The sequence below is a fragment of the Protopterus annectens genome, chromosome 10.part0 (assembly GCF_019279795.1).
Source record: "Protopterus annectens isolate FY-2018-M chromosome 10.part0, PAN1.0, whole genome shotgun sequence".
Classification (NCBI taxonomy): domain Eukaryota; kingdom Metazoa; phylum Chordata; order Ceratodontiformes; family Protopteridae; genus Protopterus; species Protopterus annectens.
The window spans coordinates 1,797,583,041-1,797,604,886 of NC_056744.1; the positions used below are offsets into that span (position 1 = coordinate 1,797,583,041).

Sequence of the window (21,846 nt, forward strand, 5' to 3'; positions counted from 1 at the left end):
CTCTGCCACCAAACGTGGCACACTCATGCAGTACGCAGATGACTCGACCATCATCTGCTCAGCCCAGTCCCTACCCAAACTGCAAAAAGTCACACAGGAAGCCTTTTCCTCTGTTGAAACATGGTTATCCGATGCCCAATTAATACTCAACCCAAACAAAACTAAACTACTCATCTTCCAACCCACCAAACGTACTCAATACAACTCTCACTTTAACATCACAGCAAAAGACAACACCACTATATACCCAACTGAACACACCAAATTGCGTCCTGAGTTGCTACGCAGGTGGCATGAATTAAACTTAGTTTAGTTCTAGGTACATGGAGCTATATAGAGTGGAAATAGACAAACTAAAATTTGACATTCACATATCCATGACCATAAAAAAAGTCCACAAAAAACTAGGAGCGTTATACAGAAATAAGCAATTTCTCACCAAAGCAGCAAAGATTTCAATAGCAAATTCCCACTTTATCTCCACCCTACTTTATGCCTCTCCAATATATACCAACCCAAGGCAATGTGACCTAAACAAGCTTAGAGACCTGCTACAACAAAATCACCAAATTCGCCACAGGGGCATCCTACCGTAGTCACCACTGTCTCTCACTTGCTAACTGGGCTGGCTTGAACTCCCTCACCTCCTTCAGTGGTATCAACTCTCACTCGCCCACAAACTAGTAAACCATCCACTAAATGTCCCATCCCTCAGAATCTACTCCAACCCTATCGCACCACCAGACCACTAAGATCCAGCAACAAAAATCACTTGCAGATCACTAAAGCCAATAACTCTGCTAGTGAAGCACTATTCTCTTGCACCATAGCCAGATTATGGAACTCCCTCCCACCCACAATTACCTCCGTACCATCATGCACCCACTTCAAAACTTTACTAAAAGCGCACCTAAAAACATGCTGGCTTATGCCCTTGCAACTCCCTCTCTAATATCATCCACCCCATCCAACCACTACCTTTCTCTCCACTCGACTAACTGCCTTGATTATAGCAAGCTCAGATGCTCATAAGCTTAGTACTTATTATACAGCAGGAACTTCTCATTGTAACATTTGTTAATGTCTGTTATGTACTTCACAGATAAAGATTCTAGTTGTCTACTGATGTACTATGTTCATCTGTAAATATGTTGTAAGTAATTGCTATGTTAAATTGTTAATCGCTATGTAATCCAATGTAACTGCTGTCTGTTTATTTTACTGTGGAGCTTTTCTCCCCGGGCCTCTGCTGAAAATTGACCTACGTCCTGTCGGACACTCCCGGTCAACACATTTAAATTAATAAATAAATAAAATAAAAAGTATTTCTAGGAATATGCCTAGGATGCATACTTGTTTTGTGTAATGCATTCTTCCTAGTAGGTTTTTGGTAAATGCTGCTAATAATTTCATTACAATCAGATTTTCTGACTTTAACATCAAGAAAGTCAATTTCTAAATCTGAGCTGTTAAAAGTAAATCTTAAAAACTCCATAGTACTATGTAAATAATCTATAAAATTCTTAAGTTCATTGTCATTTCCATTCCATAACATGAAAACATCATCAAAAAACGGACGTACCACAACACTTGTGCAAAAAAGGGGTTACTGTCAGTAAATATAGAAAGTTGTTCCCAGCACACCAATGCCAAGTTGGCCTACCTATTTGCACATGCAGTGCCCATAGCTACACCAACCGTTTGCAAATAAAATTAATTCTCAAATAGACATGCATTGTTTTCTAAAATAATCTCCAAAAGACTACATATTAATTGAATTGTCTTATTGTCAGAACATCTATTCACTGTTAAAAATTCTCTAACTTTGTCTGTTCCCCATAAATTAGGTATACAAGTAAACGATTCTATGTCCATGGTAACAAAAATGGAATTATCTCCCTGTCCCAGAGTCATTATTCTATTATGTAGACGTTCTAAAACATGTTAGTATCTAAATGAATAGTGTAGCATTCATCTAAAAAAAATGTAACATTCCTTCTACAAAAATGGACAATGGCTCAGTGCACCAGCCAGTTCCGGATATGATAGGTCTCATGGGTGGAATAACAGCATTTTTATGCATTTTCGGTAGACCATGTATTTTTGATATAACCGGGTTCTCAGTAGTAAAATATTTAAATAATGATTCCTCAATCAAATTAGTAATTAAAAGATCAAAAATTAAAAAAGACACCCTATCTATAATCCCATTGACCGTCGTTCTGTTAATACATTCATATACTTGTGTATTCAATAACAAATTTCTCATTTGAGAAATGTAAAGGTCTCGGTCCAGTAATACAATGTCCCTACCCTTGTCAGCTTGTTCAACCTCTACAGAATGCATATTCTTTAGTTGCTGCAAAGCTCTAAATTCATCATTAGACAAATTGCAAAACCTGTTTTTTAGTTGTTTGCATGTCCAGTTCCTTAAAGCCAGTCACACAAACATCTATGAAAGTTTGTATCCCTGATGGGAACACAGGAATGAAAGTACTAGGTCTTGTATAAATGGTAACATTGTCACTCGTTTGAGCCGGAAATATAGTTTTTAGAGTAAGGCTTCTGCCCAACAGTCTTAAGTCTTTCAGCATTTCTGCTGAATCTGCTTTCTTAGCAGGAATAAATGTTAATCCCTTATTTAAAAGGGCAATTTGTTCTTTACTTAAAACAATGGAGGAAATATTTGTTACCAAACCTGTATTCATGTTCTTCTCCATTTCATTAACTGCATGTTCTCTTCCTGGTGTTGATTCCTTACCTGTTTCATTGACTGTGTACTCCTCGACCGTATTTTGTAAGGTAAGGGATTTTTCAAAGAAAAATTCCCTTTCATATTCTTGTCCAAAAAAACATTATTTACTTCCTGTCATTGATGTAAAACAGCATCCTGTGGACTGCTAACATTTCCAGAATTCGTGGAAGCACTTGTAGTTTGTATATTGTTACTGACAATAGCTGCAGCTTGATTTTCACTTTGCAACTGTGAAGCTGCTCTGTTTACAGAGCTATGCTGGTCACAGTCAGATAAAGTAATAACACTGCTGTTTGCTGATGTTTTAATACACTCTGCAACAGCTTCATTTGATATGTTCTGCTTACTGACATAGAAAGACTGCCAGCAGGCAGATTATGCTTAGAGCTTGCTGCATTTTATTCAAAATCAGTTTCAGGTAGCATAAACTTTCTTCCTTGAGAAGCAGAAGTAGCAACAGACTGATTACTCTGTAGATTAGCATGTTATTGTGGCGACGCCCTCCTGTGTTCTCTGGGCCAAGAGAAAACCTGATTTTTCATAAAATCAAGTTTATCTCGATTAATTTTATTCAATTTAACTGTTTGAAGTCTTTTCTCATATGAAACAATATTTTCTTGAAGTTGTTCCATTCTGTTAAACACATCATTCATGTGGCTTTCAGAAATCTTTCTTTCTAGTAAAATAATCTGGCTCTTCAGCTCTTTTTCAATGGGAAAGAAAAAAATCTGTCAAAAGCTCCATGTACCTAGAACTAAACTAAGTTTAATTTGTGCCACCTGTGTAGCAACTCAGGACCATATGTAGGCATATTTAAAATCCTGAGACCATGTGGAATAATTTTACTGTCCAACGATGCTTGAAGATGTAAGCACTGCCATTGAAGTCTTTTGTATTTATATAGCAGATTTTCCAACTCCCTATAGTTCTTGTAAAATTCAGGCATTTGTTGGTTATTAAAATTCTCTTGATTAGCAGCACTGTTTAAATCTGCATTCAATAAAGGATTCACAGATACATCCAAAAGTTGTAAAAAAACGAACATGTGGCAGAATTTCTTCATCCTCAGGAGTAGATATATCCATTATTCGTCGTGTGCCCCTTTTGCCAAACAAAAAGAATACGAACGACTCAGGGTAAAAACAAAGTGCATAGAACAGATGCGTAAAATAAAATGCACCAAGTTAACACACAAGCATACAGGAATTATCCTGTTATGACTTCCTTTGTCAGGAGGATGCCTTTCACTTCTCATCCCTCATCCTCCAGATCAAGAAGAGGATCTAGGAGACAGCCTTACTCCAGACCAACCAAGCACCCTACAGACGGCGCTTTCCCGATAGAGGGGGCCCCTCCTTGATGCGACTGCCTTGCCCACCTCCCCTTGTCTGCCTGCCCTACCCCATTGCCTCTCCTTTTGGAAAACCATCACCTCAGACCAATGGGTCCTTTCCATTATTCAAAGAGGATACTTCCTATCTTGGAAAGAAAAAACAAGGCCAAAAAATATTCCCTTCCCACCAAAATAACAGCTCCACCTATTCCCACATATTCTGCAGGAGCTCTTCTCCCTAGGAACTATAGAAACAGTCCCTGTGGGCCATGAAGGAAAAGGCTTCTATTGTCTATTCCTAATGACAAAAAAGAATGGTCCTTTGAGACCCATACTAGACCTATCTTACCTAAATCAGTTCCTAAAAGTTCCATCCTTCAGGATGTGCTCTCTGCAATCCCTCCTGCCCCTGAATCCTCCCCAGGCCTTCATGGTTACTCTGGAATTAAAGGAAGCTTATTTCCACATTCCTATCCTACCCTCCCACAGAAAATTCCTGAGATTTACTGCTGTTTCCTTGCATTTTCAATTTACAGCCTTGCCCTTTGGCTTATCTACTGCTTCAGGTGTTCACAAAATGCCTGGGTCCTGCCATTGCATTTTGCCGAACCAGGGTCATCCAAATATACCCTTATCTGAATGACATCCTGGCTCCTAGCAGAATCAAAAACTATGCTCCTACGTCACCTAAAGTTCACCATGACCATCCTGCACAACTTGGGGTTCACCCTAAACCTTCCAAAATCATCTCTGTACCCACAGCAGGAGAAAGTTTTCCTGAGATGCAGGATCAGATTGCATTTGATGAGATCCTTCCTCCCACAGGACAGAGTGCAGTCTCTCTCTCTAGTCACTTCCAAGATGATCTGGGGGCAACCCACCTTTCCACAAGACAGTTTCTGCAAGTACTGGGACTCGTGGTAGCCACAATCCCCATGCTCCCTCTAGCCAGGTTGCACATGAGAAAATTTCAGTGGTACTTAACGAATGTATGATCTTAGCACCTACACTCCCTAGTCCAACAAATCCCCCTTCTGCCCTGCCTAAAGTCAGAATTGAGGTGGTGGATTCAACTCCTCCTCCGAAATGAAGGCATTCCCCTGCAACTTCTTCCTCCTACTCAATCCATGCACACAGATGCATCAGCTCTAGGGTGTGGGGGGGCAATTCTAAAGGGTTACAGGGTTCAACACAATGTCAGGGAGATGATTGCAGTCTTGCTGGCCCTTCAGGCTTTTCATCCCATCCTTCAACCAGGCCTTCATCACATTCTTATAGACAACACCACGGTCATGTGGTACCTGAACAAGGAGGGAGGGACAAAAGTCTACCTCTTATGCAGGATAACCCTACAGATCTGGGAGCTAGCCACCCAACACAACCTGTTCTTGCAGGCCTCTTACATCCCCTCTCAGGAAAACAAACAAGGGGACTTGCTCAGCAGAACATCCTCTCACCTTCATGAATGGATGTTAAACAGGGAAACCTTTCTAGACATAGCCCACTGGTGGGACACCCCTCAAGTGGATCTGTTTGCCTCCCCCCTAGAACAGACAACTAAGCAAATTCTGCAGCAGGGATCACACTCCTATCAGCCTGGAGAGGAAATGCCTTCAGCTTTCCTTTGAAGGGGATTTTCCTCTATGCCCCCCCCCCCTCTTTCACACAACTACAAAAGGTCCTTCTGAAAATCGAGAAGGACCAACCGAAAATCTTGCTGGTGACTCCCTACTGACCAAGGCAACACTGGTTCCCCCTTCTTCATTCTTTAGCCTAGGGCAATCACCACAAGTTACCCCACAAGGTGGACCTACTATCTCAGCAAAAGGGATCTCTTATTCACCCTCGGCTGCGAATGCTAAACCCAACACTTTGGGTGATCAACGTCTAGGCCCTTACAGACTGCTCTACTCTGAGGACGTGCTTTCCAAAACAAAACACTTGCAACACATAGCTCACAAAGCTAGTGTGCCGAACAGTCACAACCCTTAAGGCTAAACAACACACCTGATGCACTTGTAATAGGTGACTCGATCGTCAGACACACTGGTGTCCTGCTCACCAGGCTGAACAAGGGGAAGGTCAAGGTGAGCTGCCTGTCGGGCGCTAGGATCCGCTACATAACACAAGCACTCGGGTCACTCCAAGGCAAGTACAAATATGACTCAGTCATTGTCCATGCTGGTGTGAATGACCTGAGACATACCTCCCTGGATCGACATTTCGAACTTTTGTTTAAATGATATAGACCCTTCCAGGAATCCTCTACCTCCTCCCATTTCTTCTCTTAAGCTGTGGTACTTCCCCCACCAAAGTGAGTACTGCAACACTGGAATAGACGGACATAGAATAGTTGTGTAAAATCTTACCATAACCATAGATGTCCTCCTCTTCCATGTTGCAGTATTCCTTCCCACCCTCCATACCCCCCTATTTTTCTCATATTACAAGGTCTGGCCTCTGGTCACTGCTTACATCCCCTAAGGCTTATCTCTTCAGCCTTACAGCAGCATTTGTTTCTTTTGTTGACATCTTGTTCTCACTGGCCACTCCTGTGGGCTTCAATTTCTGAGGTCTGTCCGTGCCGACTTCACATTTAAGGATCCTGGTTTATGGCCCTACGTGTGACGTCCCATGCACCTACAGCAGCCAGGCAAAAAGGTTTTGTATAGGAGCTGACGTCAGATTGCCTGAAGTGGGAAATCTCTCACAAAAGTGAATACTGCAACATGGAAGAGAGGGACAGCTATGGTTACGGTAAGATTTTACACAACTATTCTTAGTTTTCTTGAGGTAGAATTCTTATTGCTTTCTTACTGTTAAGGTGCCAAGTTTCTACTGTACTCTTGCCTGCTCTGCATAGGGGGCAAAAGCTCAGCCTTGGGTAAGTAAGATTTTTGCCTGCTGTTCATTATGTAATTAATTTTGCTTGCAGAGTCTCTTGCAGAGGACCAGAATGAGGAAGACCAAAACAGCGAGGCGGAGATAGGTATGGAGTATCTTTTGGGACACACTAAAGATGAAGGGGAACACAGCAATGATTCTGCTCTCACTGGTGGGCGAAAAGAAGAGATAACCGATATTGCAGCTGCTGCTGAGAGCTTACAGCCCAAGGGCTACACATTAGCAACAACTCAGGTAAGGCCATGTTTGTCATCAGAGACAATGCAGATAAGGTCTCCAGTTGTGTGCAGGGAGTGAATGCATATAATTGTACAAGTGAGATGATTTCAGTTGGAATAGGTCTCTCCGTTAGATACGGTGCATTGTACATCAGTAGCTGAGTCAAGACCCACTGAACAGGAATGTTTTTAGGAGAATATCTTGCAGCACTAAAACCAGTGGCCTTTGATACAAGTATGTCTGTTGTCTCTTCTGTTAAATTCATTTTCTGGCGATCAGTTGTATCTTCTTTGTGAAGTGGTCTTTATCTTGTACTGATTTGCTACAATCTTTAAGGGATTTGTGTCTGTTTCTGAAGCTGATATTATAGTGCATCTTGCCATTTGTAGTTGTTTTTTGTGCTGTGTTTTCTGCTGCAAGAAGATTTTAGTTTGGTCCACCTTCGATTGAATAAACAGTTAAAAAGTTGCATACATCTGTCTGTGTGCGTTTAATCTCTTTGAAGGACTAGTTTATTTTGACTGTTTTGGAATGTTGGTGTATACTACTTGAAGCTAACTGGGGATCCCAATTCACTGGTTTGTCCTTTGCACCAGCCACACTCCTGTACTCTCAAGGCAGTGTGTGTTTAGTACTGGTGCATACTCCTGTACTCAGAAGGCTGCGTGCGTTTAGCACTGGTGCATACTCCTGTACTCACACATGTTTAGCAGGGTGCATACTCCTGTACTCAGAAGGCTGCGTGCGTTTAGCACTGGTGCATACTCCTGTACTCAGAAGGCTGCGTGCGTTTAGCACTGGTGCATACTCCTGTACTCACACATGTTTAGCAGGGTGCATACTCCTGTATTCAGAAGGCTGCCTGCATTTAGTACTGGTGCATATATGGCATCACATACCACTGTCATACTTATTTTTGGCTTCTTCACTTACCAAAGCTCTTGTCGTGATTCTGATTGCTGTCACTAAGAATATCCTGTATTTAATGTCTAGATGCAAGTCTTCAGGATGTTTTTTTATTGCTGTCCGATTTACTAATCAAAATTTGATAGTGAAACTACTGCTGGTTAAATCCTGTAGTTACACATTCAGAAGCCACGTTTTAGCAGCCTCATCGTGGAGTTGCACATTCAGAAGCCATGTTTTAGTTGGCAGGCCTCTCCCTCTTCTACTTAGCCCTGCAAATTAAAGGGAAGTTGCACTAGATGCATCATTATACATTCTGTTGCATGGGGGATCCCTGTATGTTTGCCCTGCATTCTTCCCCATCCATGAGGTAATGTTGACAGTCAAGGGAGAAAGACAAATGCTAATATTGTTTGCCCCATGATGAGCAAAAAGGCTGCTGTTTCAGGCTGCTGGCAGTTGCACAGCTGTCTCCTAGTGGTAGCTAAAAGGGCCCCACTTTTGGAGAGAGCCAGCTACACCTCGAGAGTCTGCGTTCTGCTGTAGGTGTGTCTTATTCCATTGGAGCTTCTGGTGGGCTTATCAGAATTGAAGCTACTGGAAATCCTCACTATTCCATTTGAAAAATGTTCACCATTTTAATGGAATTGTGGATGTTCGTGTTACACTGCTGCAGTCATTACACTTGGGTTATCCTGCCATCAGGCGGTTCCCCAGTCGGCCTGAGTTCCAAATTCTTGGTCCGGTGTCGGTTGCGGTCGCCTCCTCCCTGACTTCAGTGCGACGGGTATATAAGATGCAGCCGACGCCATTTTCTTCAGTCTTTCTTGCCGTGCGGTGCCCGAAGCATAAGCAGTTCGCAAGTGCCAGTCGGCAGACTCCTACAATTTTCATTCCAAATCCAGAACCGAAGTCTTCTACAAAGCTAAGTACCCCGTTGGGGAAACTTTTTCTTGCCTCAGACCGATGTCAGAAAATTCAGTTATACCATGCTGTCGGAACTTCCGACGACCGAATTGCATAAAAAGCGCAAGGACAAGGACAGGCATCCTAGGCCCAAAACTGATGACAAGGCCTCTAATAGGCCGGTCGCCAGTTCTCGGTTTTCAGCGAGGCGCCTACGCAGCCCCGGAGGACCGCTTCTACAGAACCACAGACAGACTCCCACATGGAGCTGGCTGGGCCTTCGGACGCTCTAGGTTTTCAGCTCATCAAGACTAACCCCTCAGATGGATCCAAAGTAGCTGAGCAATCCACAGCTTCAGAGGGTGTTTTCAGACCTACCCAGTTAACCATTAAATCCTCTGCTAAGTCTAAGCTCCCCTTAAAAACAAAGAAACAGACACAGCATTCTCCAGGACAGGCTTCCATGCCTAAGAAACAAATTCTAAAAATGACTGAAGACCTTATTATCCTGATCAGGGGGTCCCATCCCCATCCTGATAAAAGGCCCAGACAGGATGCAGACTATGAATCTTCTGACCAGGTGTCCATTTCCTCAGACCTAGGATATTCTTTACCCCCTTATGAGGATTCTGATGCTAAGGAATCAATTCCATCAGCCTCTCCACCTGAGGACTACTCCTTTGGGGAGACCTTACATTCCATGAGGGAGCATTTCCATTGGGAAGGCCAGGATTACTCAGAATCCAAGAAAAGGCTCAGAGACTTCCTTTTATTGCCGCAACACAGACCCCTTGCTATTTCACCAGTATTAGATATTGTGGATGATGTGTACACTGAATCAAGCTTAAACCCTGACTCCTTATCCCCAGCCCCAGTTAAACCTGATAGATATTACAGAGTCCCTGACTCTCACAAATTTCTGTACAAAAGCCCTGTTGCTGACCCTGAAACTATTTCTCGGGGACCCAAAGGGATTAAGGCCTCATCAGCAAAAACCCCAGTTCCCTCTGACAGATTCCAGAGCATTAGACAGATGGGGAAAGAAAAGTATATACATCTGCAACTCTAGCAATGAGAGCCTTGAATTTCCAGTTTCACATGCTAAAATATCAGCAATTTTTTATGTCTCAGTTGAAACAAAAGATGCATCCAGATTCAGATCCTCCTAATTTTAAAGAAATGCAGGATTTATTGCATGCAGCTGAACAAGTGGGAAAACGTACTTTGCAATGTAGGTTTGATTCCTTAGAGGCCTCCTGTAGAGCAGCAGTTACAGGCTCTGTCATTAGAAGGCATGCTTGGTTAAAAGAACATACGTTACCAGATCATGTTAAGGCCAAATTGTTGGATGCACCTTTGCATCGGGTGGTGATGTTTGGAGTTAAGGCAGAGGAGGTATTAAAGAAGATGGGAGGATAAGGCAAAATCTATGCAAACGGTGAAAGATTTCTTACAGGTTCAGCCTCCTCGTTTTAGCAGAAATTGGCCAACAAAGAATTGGTCCTTTCCAGTCACAGACCGACCTCAAAGGTGCAGATATAGATGTCCAAAAGGTAGAGGTCCGGCACAAGGCCCTTACAGGCCTCGGCAGTGGGGTACACCAGGCCAGAAAGAAGGGGAAGACAGGCCTCAACCTTATAAAAAGCAGCCTCAATGACTTTCCACTACAGCTGCCAAACAGCTCTCTTGGCAGCACCCTCAGGAGGAAAACTGACACTTTTCTATCACAATTGGCATTGCATAACCAAAGACAAATGGGTTCTCAACATTGTATCTCAAGGTTACAGGTTCCACTTTCACACTCTGCCAAGGTTAAAAGGAATACCAAATCTGCCACCAAATCAATGGGCAGAGGCGCAAAAACAAATTACAGCACTCCTGGACATGAGAGCTATTCAAAAGGTACCACCACAGGAGCACGGACAAGGATTTTACTAAAGACTATTTTTGTTTCCCAGAAAGGACAAAGCCTGGAGACCCATTCTGGACCTTTCTTCTCTAAATACTTACCTGGATGTTCCGAAATTCAAAATGTTAACACTACTGCAGCTTCTTCCCATGCTGGGCAAGAAAGCTTGACTCGTGACTTTGGACCTCAAGGAGGCATACATGTATGTCCCTATCAGACAAAACTTCAGAAGATACCTCAGATTTCTAGCTGGTTCAATGCACTATCGATTCTCTGCACTGCCTTTTGGCTTATCTACTGCGCCCAGGGTCTTCACAAAGTGCCTGGCTCCAGTAATTGCATTTTGCAGGCAAAAAGGAATTCATATTTATCCATACCTGGATGACTGCCTGATTCAAGCAGAGAGCAAGGACATTCTTCTAAAGCATCTGGCGTACATAAAAAAGTTAAGTTGCCTGGGGTACACAGTAACCGAAAAGAAATCAAAACTACTGCCCTCACAACACATAATATTCCTGGGTGCCAGCTTGAACACAGTGGCCCAGATGGCTTATGTCACGCCAGAAAAGCAAGGGCAACTGACTCAATACTTTCATTTGATGGCAACAAAGACCCAACTCTGTGCAAGAAAAATTCTGCAGGCCTTGGGCTACATGGCATCTTGCATACTACTAATTCCATATGCCAGACTGCATATAAAGAAACTATAATGGTACCTAAAGAGTGTCTGGTCTCAACACTGTCAAAATTTGGAAACCGTTATACCACTAATTCCTTGCCTTCAACAGGAGTTTCAATGGTGGGCTCAAGCTTGTCACCTCAACAAGGGACAGCCTTTTATTCAACCCACAGCCAGGCAAACACTGACAACAGATGCATCGGATTACGCCTGGGGAGCACACATGGGAGGAAAATGTATTCAGGGCGAGTGGCCCGCAGAGCAAAGACATCTCCCCATCAATTAAAAAGAGATGCTAGCTGTACAAAATGCAATTATAGCTTTCAAGGACCTGCTGTATCCAGGACAACTACTACTGAAGACAGACAACACCACAGTTATGTGGTATATAATCAAGCAAGGGGGCACGCACTCCTACCCCCTCTGCAGACAAGCCATGACCTTGTGGAACACGGCTCTAGAATACCAAGTTCATCTGCAAGCACAATTCCTGCCAGGAGAGAAAAACACACTGGCAGATGACCTAAGCAGAAACATCATGGACCCCCATGAATGGGAGTTGAACCCACAAATATTCAGAATGATCACACAAAAATGGTGGAGCCTGGACATAGATCTGTTTGCATCCCCAATTAACTGCCAGTTACAGAAATTCTGCACAAGGAGCTACCATCCACAAGCATGGAAAGTGGATGTCCTCTCATTCAGCTGGAAAATCCTGCAAGTATACGCTTTCCCTCCTTTACCTCTTCTTCCAAAGGTACTCATAAAAGCCAGGCAAGAAGAGCCAAAGATGATCCTGATTGCACCAGATCGGCCACGCCAGCACTGGTACCCAGTCTTAAAGAACTTAGCACAAGAACCACCCTGGATTTTGCCTCAAATCCCACAGTTGCTGAGACAGCACAACAGTCCGATACGTCACAGACAGCTGAAGACCTTAAATCTAGCTGCATGGAAAATTCCTTGGTCAAACGAACAGTGCCTCTCTCCAAAGCTGTTATGGATGTCATTCTGGAGGCCAGAAGGCCTCTCACCAGGAAAGCATACCCGGATAAATGGAAGAGATTCTGTGCCTGGAACCAAGTGCACAGCCTTGACCCTCTTGTCCCAAACATCCCTCAGATACTTCAATACTTAAGTGAGATGCTGGACAAGGGCCTCTCCTTCTCATCCATCAAGATCCATGCCTCAGCCATTTCTTCTCATTACAACACGGATTCACCTATTTTCTGTCATCCTTTGCTCAAACAGTACCTCAGAGGGGCTAAAAACATAAGGCTGCCCCTTAGAGCACCTTCACCAACTTGTGACTTCAACTTTGTTTTGGAAAATTTTACTTAATCTCCTTTTGAGCCAGCTAACACAGCAGAATTAAAATACATTTCTTGGAAAACTGCTCTGCTACTGGCAATAACATCAGCACGAAGAGTTTCAGAATTACAGGCACTAATGGCAGTGGAACCTTTCCTCATCTTCCACCAGGACAGGGTGTCTTTAAGAACAAACCCTACGTTTATGCCAAAGGTGGTATCAAGTGTGGCTCTAAACCAAACTATTCACTTGCCAACTTTTTATCGAAAACCACAGAACAAAGGGGGGGAGAGACTACTACATTCTTTAGACATTCACAGGCAGTTACGCTTCTACTTGGACAAAACCAAAGCTTTCAGAAAATCTGAGCAATTATTGGTAGCATATGCTGCAGGAGCACAGGGAAAAGCCATTTCAAAACAGACTATTTCAAAATGGATAGGACATTTTATACATTTCTGCTACACTCACCATGGGAAACCTCTACCTAGCAGCATTAGATCTCACTCCACCAGGGCAGCAGCCACTTCAGCTGCTTACCTCAGAGGAGTACCTACCAAGGATATTTTGGAAGCAACAACATGGAGTTCTGTGCATACCTTCACCAAACATTACCATTTGCCTTTATACTCCAAATCCAGAGCTGGCTTCGCCACTGCTGTGCTGCAGGGCCTTATAGCCACCCCTAATGCCTTATAGATCCAGCCTCCCTACCTCAGCTTTGGGATTCCACCCAAGTGTAATGACTGCAGCAGTGTAACATGAACATAGTACAGTTTTGTACCTACCATAAATGTAGATGTTCGAGTGTAAACACTGCTGCAGTCCAGGTTACCCTCCCTCCTTCCCCTCTTACTCTCTGGTACTTACCTAGGTCATCTACCCTTTATTACCTATGGGGAGTATTTGCTGGTAACTAAAAATGGTTGTTTGCTTTTCTTTTGTATATTTTACTAGCAATTTGAATTGCTTACCTATTTGGGGGCATCTGACATCTGGGGCAAGAAAAACTGAAGAAAATGGCATCTGTCCAGTAAAGGGGTCCAGTAAAGTAAATAATGTGGGAAGAAATATTCAGGGAATTGTTATGGCTAGGCTTGTATAGGCCCTAGGGCTGATAGCCTAGTACTAACCTATGAACATATGAATCTGCTGCATCTTATATACCCCTGTTGGACTGACGTTGGGGAGGAGGCGACAGCAACCACCGCCGGACCAAGACTTCGGAACTCAGGCTGACTGTGGATCCGGCTGACGGCAGGATAACCCAAGTGTAATGACTGCAGCAGTGTTTGCTCTCTAACATCTACATTTATGGTAGGTACAAAACTGTACTTTTACCAGCTCAGTCATTTAGCTTTTAGGCCACCTTAATATATTTCTAGCAGCTGTAAGGTTTTGGGCTTTATTCTGTGGTTGTAGTACACATGTCAGCTTCATCTATGTATCATAACCTTATAGAGGACATGTTTGTGGGCCAGCACTGGTTGGTCAAGCAGTTCATTAAAGGATCTCTGCATTGCTTGCCTTTCTTTGGTAAAATGGTGGCTATCTTTTTATAAAGATTCAGTGTGCCTTATGAATAACTTTTAATCTGAAGTCAAGGGCTCTTCTGGGTTGTTTTTTTTCTTCTGTCAGTCAGTCAGAAGTGGGCACTTTTTGTGTAAGGTTTTAGGTTTACATTTTTCTGTGTACCCATTCAAGTACTTGCTTGGATGTCACTTTTTGTGTAAGGTTTTGGGTATACAGTTGTCTTTGTGCCCATTCTAATAGGTGCCAGGATGTCACTTTTTGTGCAAGGTTTTAAGTTTACAGTTGTCTGTGTACCTATTCTAATAGCTGCTAGGATGCAGCAGCTACAGAAAGGGACTTTGAATCGCTGTAGTCAATGGAACATAATTTACTTAATATAGCCAATGGCTCATTCTTTCTTAATGGTAGTGACTCTCTTACTGTGGGGAATTGCCGCAACAGGATGAGTGATTCTACTTAGGCAGGTGCTGTCCCAGCTTTAAATGACTGGTTACAAAATTATTTTTCTTTTGGTAATACTAACATATTAAGTAATACTGACTTGAATTGGCATTTGGAGGAGTTGGACTGTAATTGAAACTTCTTAAGCTTCAATAATTTAGAGAATGGATATTTTCTTGAACATAGTTGAGTGCCCAAGGGTGTAAGAATGTTGGACTTCCCCACAGGATAAGAAATAAATTCTGCCTTGCATAAGGAGTTCTTGGCAGTTTTTGATGAGCATGGCTGCAAATAAATGGCGATAGTTGTTAAATATAATGCATGGCTTATTACCACACTTTTAACCGTAGTGAGTGTATTGAATTACGAAATATTGTATGATTTAAGTTAAAATAATTTTAAAATGGAACCCGTATATTTGTATCCATCGAACATCAGCTATTTAAAGTTAAGGCTACAAAAATGAAACTCAAGAAGTATCATATTGATTATTTGCGTGAGTTGGCCTACCCTAAACCTCCTGAGTCTCAGGTTTGGGGTAGAGGAAATTTTGAATATAGCAGTTGTTGGTGGGCTCCAACAAGTGAACAGCAGGGAACTGATGTGCTTGATAACATGTTCAGTGTGGCCATTAGAATGGCAATACTTGTAACACAAGTAGGGTAAACTATTCCTGATAATTCGTATCCCCCCCCCCCCCCCCCAAGGAGACCAGAGTGTTTAACCAGTGGGAGACAGGCGAACATCCATTGCCAAACAGATCGAACCAGATGCGTTCCTTTGGAGTGAACAGTTTTTGGACATAGCAACAGTGGGGTTGTTTTCAGGGAGGGCAGAGGAAAGCGTCCCTGTCAACTGGTTGACTGGTTTAGATTCTTCACTAGTGACATTGAGTAGAGGATGTACTATTATCATGGACATTGAATAGAGGATGTACTATTATTATGAACACAGAAAAGGACTTAAAAGATGTATATAATTTTTCAGATGTTCTTATTGACGTTGAATATCTTTATTTTAAAAAGGCATCACATTTGTGCCTTCACATAGAGCTAAGGTTCCAGAAGTTTTGATGGACCTTAAATTATATTTAAAGAAATTGAACTTATCCTTAATTTTTTAAGAAACACCGTACGTTGCACAACCTTTTAGGCATTCTAATCCTTATAACCCACCCCTTCACCCAGTTTTAAGTTTGCTTGAGAAGGTGTGCGAATTATGTATTCGTAACTTGTTGACTGGTAGACCTAAGTAGAAAGTGTATAACATGACTTTGCATGAAGATAAGGGGGAAGGGACTGGTTATGTCCAATATGGACTATAAAAGGAAAAAGCGGGGTTTATTACAGGGTGGTGCATATGTTCAAGTTAGTGGGAATCAGGTGAATTTAGCCTTCTATAAAATTAGCTTACAGCTAAAGGATTTTATTTGTTGATGGTAGGGTCAACATCGATGAATTTAATTATTTGAGTGTTACGTTTCCAAGGGTGCCCACTTTTTTTTTTTTTTTGGGTGTCCTATAGAGCCATAAGAATTTGCATGACCCTTGCTTGTGCCCAATTGTGAATGGGAGGGACTCGATAGCTGCTGCTTGTGCACAGTTTTTGGATAATAAGTTGAAGCATTTACTTAGGGATGAGGTGCCCTTATGTTGGGACTCGTGGCATTTTTTTTTTTTTTTTTTTTTTTCTTAAGAGAAGATGAATGCCTTGGAAAACAATGAAGAGTGACATTTTTATCACCATCGATCGTAAGGACTTGTATATGGTAATACCCCACCGCCTGGATGCTCCAGTGGTTTACAGACTTTTTGTTAGGAGAGGAATCCAGCAGGGCAGGGTTAATCTTTATGAGGAATTGTTAAAATTGATATTGCACAATAACTTTGTTTGAAGAACAATTTTCTTTACGAAAAGAAGGTGTAGCTATGGGGTCTCCAATGGGCTCGCTTTTTGCCAATATTATCTTACAATAGGAATTCTTGTATATTCGTGAATGTCGGCTTAAGGACTTGTTCAATTTATATCTACATTACCTAGATGATATATTTATTTTATGGAAGGGTGGAAAAAAGAAATGAGCGAGTTCCTTGAATATATTAACAGTACTACTGAATTCCTGTTTTTCACACAGTGTTGATAAAAGTAATAATTCCTACCTGGATGTATTAAAAAGGAGTGATCTATTGAACAACAGGTATATAGTGAGCATCTACAGGAAACCAACATGTTCAAACACCTTTCTTCATTTTTGTAGTGCTAATCATTTTCAAACAAGAGCGATTATAAAGGGTCAGGGTAAGCACGTATGGTCACAGTTGACCATGACTTTAGGGAGGAATGTGAGAATCATAAGTATGTTCATAAAAAGGGTTTACACTGTCAATTTGATTGAACTAGTAGAGGAGGTTAGCTGTAAGAGGGAAAGTGGTTATTTACCCTTTTTGTTGTATGGCAGTAGAAGTATTGAGGAATTTGTCGTTGGGGGATGAAGTAGTTGCTTCAGAAGTTAATGCACAAGAGTATGTGAGCTTCTTTATTACTGTATGTAGTTTAGAATGTGATATTAGATGTGTTTTAAGCAAAAACTAAAATATTTTAAGGGAGAATAGCATAGATGTCCTTCAAGGATGCATCTGCAGTCATCACGCCCTTTCCCTGACGTCAGAGCACCTGGGGTATAAAAACGTCAGCCGACGCCATCTTCCTCAGTCTTTCTTGCCGCGTGGTGCCCGAAGCAGAAGCAGTTCGCTAGTGCCGGTCGGCCAGCTCCTGTAATTCAGCTACCGAAGACTTCAAAAGCCAAGTACCCCATTGGGGACTCTTTCTTGCCTCAGCTGAGGTCAGATAAAGTTAATAATTGCTTAACTTGTGGGAAACAAATACCTCATAAGCATTTCCACTCTTACTGCCTCCCCTGCCTAGGCCCAGACCACGACGTCTCGGCCTGTTCTGCTGTGCTTCCTTCAACCAACGCACTCTTAGACGTCGGGCGGAGTTTGCAGAGGAATTTTTTGGGGCTAGTTTTTCGTACAATATGCCGTCTGAGACTCCGACTTCACATTTAACAAAGAAACAGAAGGACAAGGACCGACACATGCGGCCCGCGGTTTCGGCTGAAACCACGGACAGGCCTACCTCGAGTGTCTCGGTCTCGGCTGAAACAGAGTCCTTGGTACTTCCGACCCCCGAAACCGCTCAACCGACAACCTCGGCCCTGGAGGCCCCTGCTGAGTCGGTTATTGAATTTCCTTCAGAAACTGGTGTCTTGGAAACTTCCGACACCATTCCTCTAGACAAAACTACACCAGCACGTGGTGCAGCCAGGCCTCCTGCATCCATGTCCATAAAGGCATTCACCAGGGCTAAAGCTGCTAAACGCACAAAAGCTATGCCTCCCAGGGTTACTCCTCAGGGACCCACTACTAGTTCACAGATTCTAACCCTAGCAGAGAACCTTATTTCCTTAATTAGGGGCTCCCAACACCATCCGGACAGGGGCTCTCAACCTCCTCTAGACAAAAGGCCCAGGGTTGAGCCCTCTGATCCCGACTCCTCAGAGGAGGCCTGTGATGGCTCTGCTCTCTCGGACTACCAGGAGGAGGCTTTTTCGGCCTACGAGGACTCTGATGCAGAGGAATCTATCCCCTCGGCCTCCCCTCCTGAAGAACTTTCCTTCGGGGAGACCCTTCACACTATGAGAGAGCATTTCAAATGGCAGGGCCAGGAATTCTCTGATTCCAGGAAAAGATTAAGAACTTTTCTGCATTTACCTCAGCATAGACCTTTGGCTATTCCTCCTGTTTTGAATGTCATTGATGATGTGTACTCTGAGTCTAGCAATAACCTCTGACACTCTTCCTCCGGCCCCTGTCAAGCCCGATAGGTACTACAGGGTCCCGGACTCGCATCATTTTCTTTACAAGGCCCACTCTGCTGATCCAGAAACTATTTCCCAGGGCCCTAAAGGGGTTGCCGCTGCCACAACTAAAAACCCACTGCCCTCTGAAAGGGAGTCCAGGGCTTTAGAGAGATGGGGTAAAAAAGTGTATACTTGCTACTCTTTCTATGAGGGCATTAAATTGTCAATTTCACATGATACAGTACCAAGAGTATTTGTTAGATGAATTGCATAAGAAACTGTCTTCACCTGACCCCCTAGATCGCAAATCTCATCAGGATCTGGTACATAACTCCCAGCAGGTTAGCAACCATTTCTTGCAGTGTGGTTATGATGCATTGGAAGCTTCATGTAGGTCAGCTATGACAGGTGCAGTCATACGTAGGCATGCTTGGGTGAAGGAGCAATCTCTGCCAGACCATGTTAAAGCTAAGCTTCTGGATGCTCCACTGGAAAAGCAAAAGTTATTTGGCTCCACTGCTCAGGAGGTCTTAAAGAAATTTGAAGAAAAGGCAAAATCTGTACAAACGGTCAAAGATTTTCTACAAGTCCAACCACCAAGATTCAGCAGAAATTGGCCTACCAAGAATTGGTCCTTTCCGGACACAGAAAGATTTCAGAGAGGCAAGAGCAGGCGTGCCAGAGGTAGAGGGCAAGCTAGAGGCTCCTACAGAGGACGGCAATGGCAGCCTCCCAACCAGAGAGGTAGTGCAGGACCTGCAACAGCTGCACAAGGACAGACTCAATGACTTTGCTTTGACTCCGCCAACCAGGGCTCAGTTAAAAGCTCCTTTGGGCGGAAAGCTTTCTTTATTCTCAGTAAATTGGCACAGTATTACAAGAGACAAATGGACACTGCAAATAATAGACAAAGGATACAGGTTCCATTTTCACACATTGCCAAAAAGAAAAGGCATGCCAGACCTGCCACCAAATCAAAGGGCAGAGGCTTTGAAACAAATCTCCTACTTAATGCAAATGAAAGCTATAGAAAATGTTCCTCTTTCAGAACAAGGCCAAGGATTTTATTCCAGACTATTCCTTGTTCCAAGAAAAGAAAATCAATGGAGGCCTATTCTCGACTTGTCCGCACTGAATACTTCTCATTGTGCCAAAATTCAAAATGCTGACTCTACAGCAACTCCTTCCCATGCTGGGCAAGGGGTCTTGGCTGGTGACTCTAGACCTCAAGGAGGCACACCTGCATGTCCCTATCAGACAAAGTTGCAGAAGACACCTCAGATTTCTTGCAGGTTCAGAGCATTATCATTTCTCAGCATTGCCCTTTGGCTTATCTACTGCGCCCGGAGTATTCACGAAATGCCTGGCATCAGTAATTGCACACTGCAGACTTCAGGGGATTCAAATTTACCCATATCTGGACGACTGCCTTATACAAGCGGACAGCCAACAAACTTTGGTAAAGGACTTGAATTATGCCATTCACCTACTGCAGGCTTTGGGATATACAGTCAACATTCACAAATCAAGACTTGTTCCATCCCAAAGAATAACTTTTCTGGGTGCGGAACTAGACACAACCACCCAAATGGCTTTTCTCACAGAAGAAAAACAGGCAACTACCGGATTACTTCAAGAATATGACAAGACAAACTCAGCTGAATGCAAGGAAAATCCTGCAGGCCCTGGGTTACATGGCATCTTGCATTCTGCTGATTCCACAAGCAAGGCTGCATATGAGGAAACTACAATGGTACCTAAGGAGTTTATGGACTCAGCACAGTCACAGCTTAGAAACTTTGATCCCACTCATTCCATGCCTCCAAAAGGAATTTCTGTGGTGGGCTCAAGCAAGCCAGTCAAACAGGGGTCTGCCCTTCAGCAAACCAATAGCCAGCCAAACCATTACAACGACGCTTCAGACCACGGTTGGGGAGCACACATGGAGGGCAGATGTATTCAAGGACTATGGTCACAAAAGGAGCTACGCATGCACATAAACCAAAAGGAAATGCTGGCAGTGATACATGCAATCGAGGCCTTCAAACTCTTTCTGCATCAAGGCCACCTACTAATAAGGACAGACACCACCACAGTTATGTGGTACATGAACAAGCAAGGAGGCACCCATTCCTACCCTCTTTGCAGACTGGCTATGAATCTATGGGAACTTTCCTTGAAACTCAGTATAGAGCTGCAATCCCAGTTTGTGCCAGGAAAAGACAATATACTGGCGGACAGCTTAAGCAGAAATATCATGGATGCACACGAATGGATGCTGCACCCAGACATCTTCCTACAGATAACACAATCATGGGGAAGGCCGGACATAGATCTTTTTGCCTCCCCCCACAATCATCAGCTGAAGAAATTCTGCTCAAGGACATACCACCCACAAGCATGGAAAGTGGACACCCTCTCTTTCAGCTGGAGAACTCTAACAGTGTATGCATTTCCACCTCTTCCATTAATGACCAAGGTCTTACTGAAGATCAGGACAGAGCAGCCAAAAGTGATTCTGATAGCTCCGACTGGCCAAGACAGCACTGGTACCCACTGTTAAAGAGCATGTCACGTACGACACCATGGCCTCTTCCTCAATGGCCACTTCTCCTGACACAGCACAATTACAAAACTCTGCATTCCAACCTGAAAACCTTGAAACTAACAGCCTGGAAAATACCTTGACTCCTCCTCAGGATAAGCTTTCCAAGAGAGTGAAGGATATCATCATGGAAGCTCGCCGGCCTTCCACAAGAAAGGCATATTCAGCAAAATGGAAAAGATTTCACACTTGGAGCACCACAAAGGGCCTAGATGCGACAGTGATGAACATGGCACATATCCTGGAATACTTGGCGGAAATGCTCCACAATGGCCTGTCTTACTCTTCCATTAAAATTCATGCTTCAGCAATTTCAGCAGAGTACAATACTGATCCACCTGTCTTTTCTCATCCTCTCCTAAGACAGTTTCTAAGAGGAATTAAAAACATCAATCCTCCAAGGAAAACCTCCAGTGCCTACTTGGGACCTTAACTTCGTGTTGGAAAAACTAACTCTGCCTCCCTTTGAGCCAGCAGCAT

The 21,846-nt window shown here is 43.1% G+C and overlaps 1 protein-coding gene across 1 annotated transcript in view; it reads left to right on the forward strand.

Annotated features, from left to right (window-relative positions):
- The window catches only part of LOC122814504 (Snf2 related CREBBP activator protein), a 3,617,155-nt gene that overhangs the window by 1,252,639 nt on the left and 2,342,670 nt on the right, over window positions 1–21,846 (forward strand). The window contains exon 9 of the mRNA XM_044087079.1: window positions 7,024–7,226. Within this exon, the coding sequence (XP_043943014.1) occupies window positions 7,024–7,226 (203 nt within the window). The remainder of the gene's footprint in view (window positions 1–7,023; window positions 7,227–21,846) is intronic.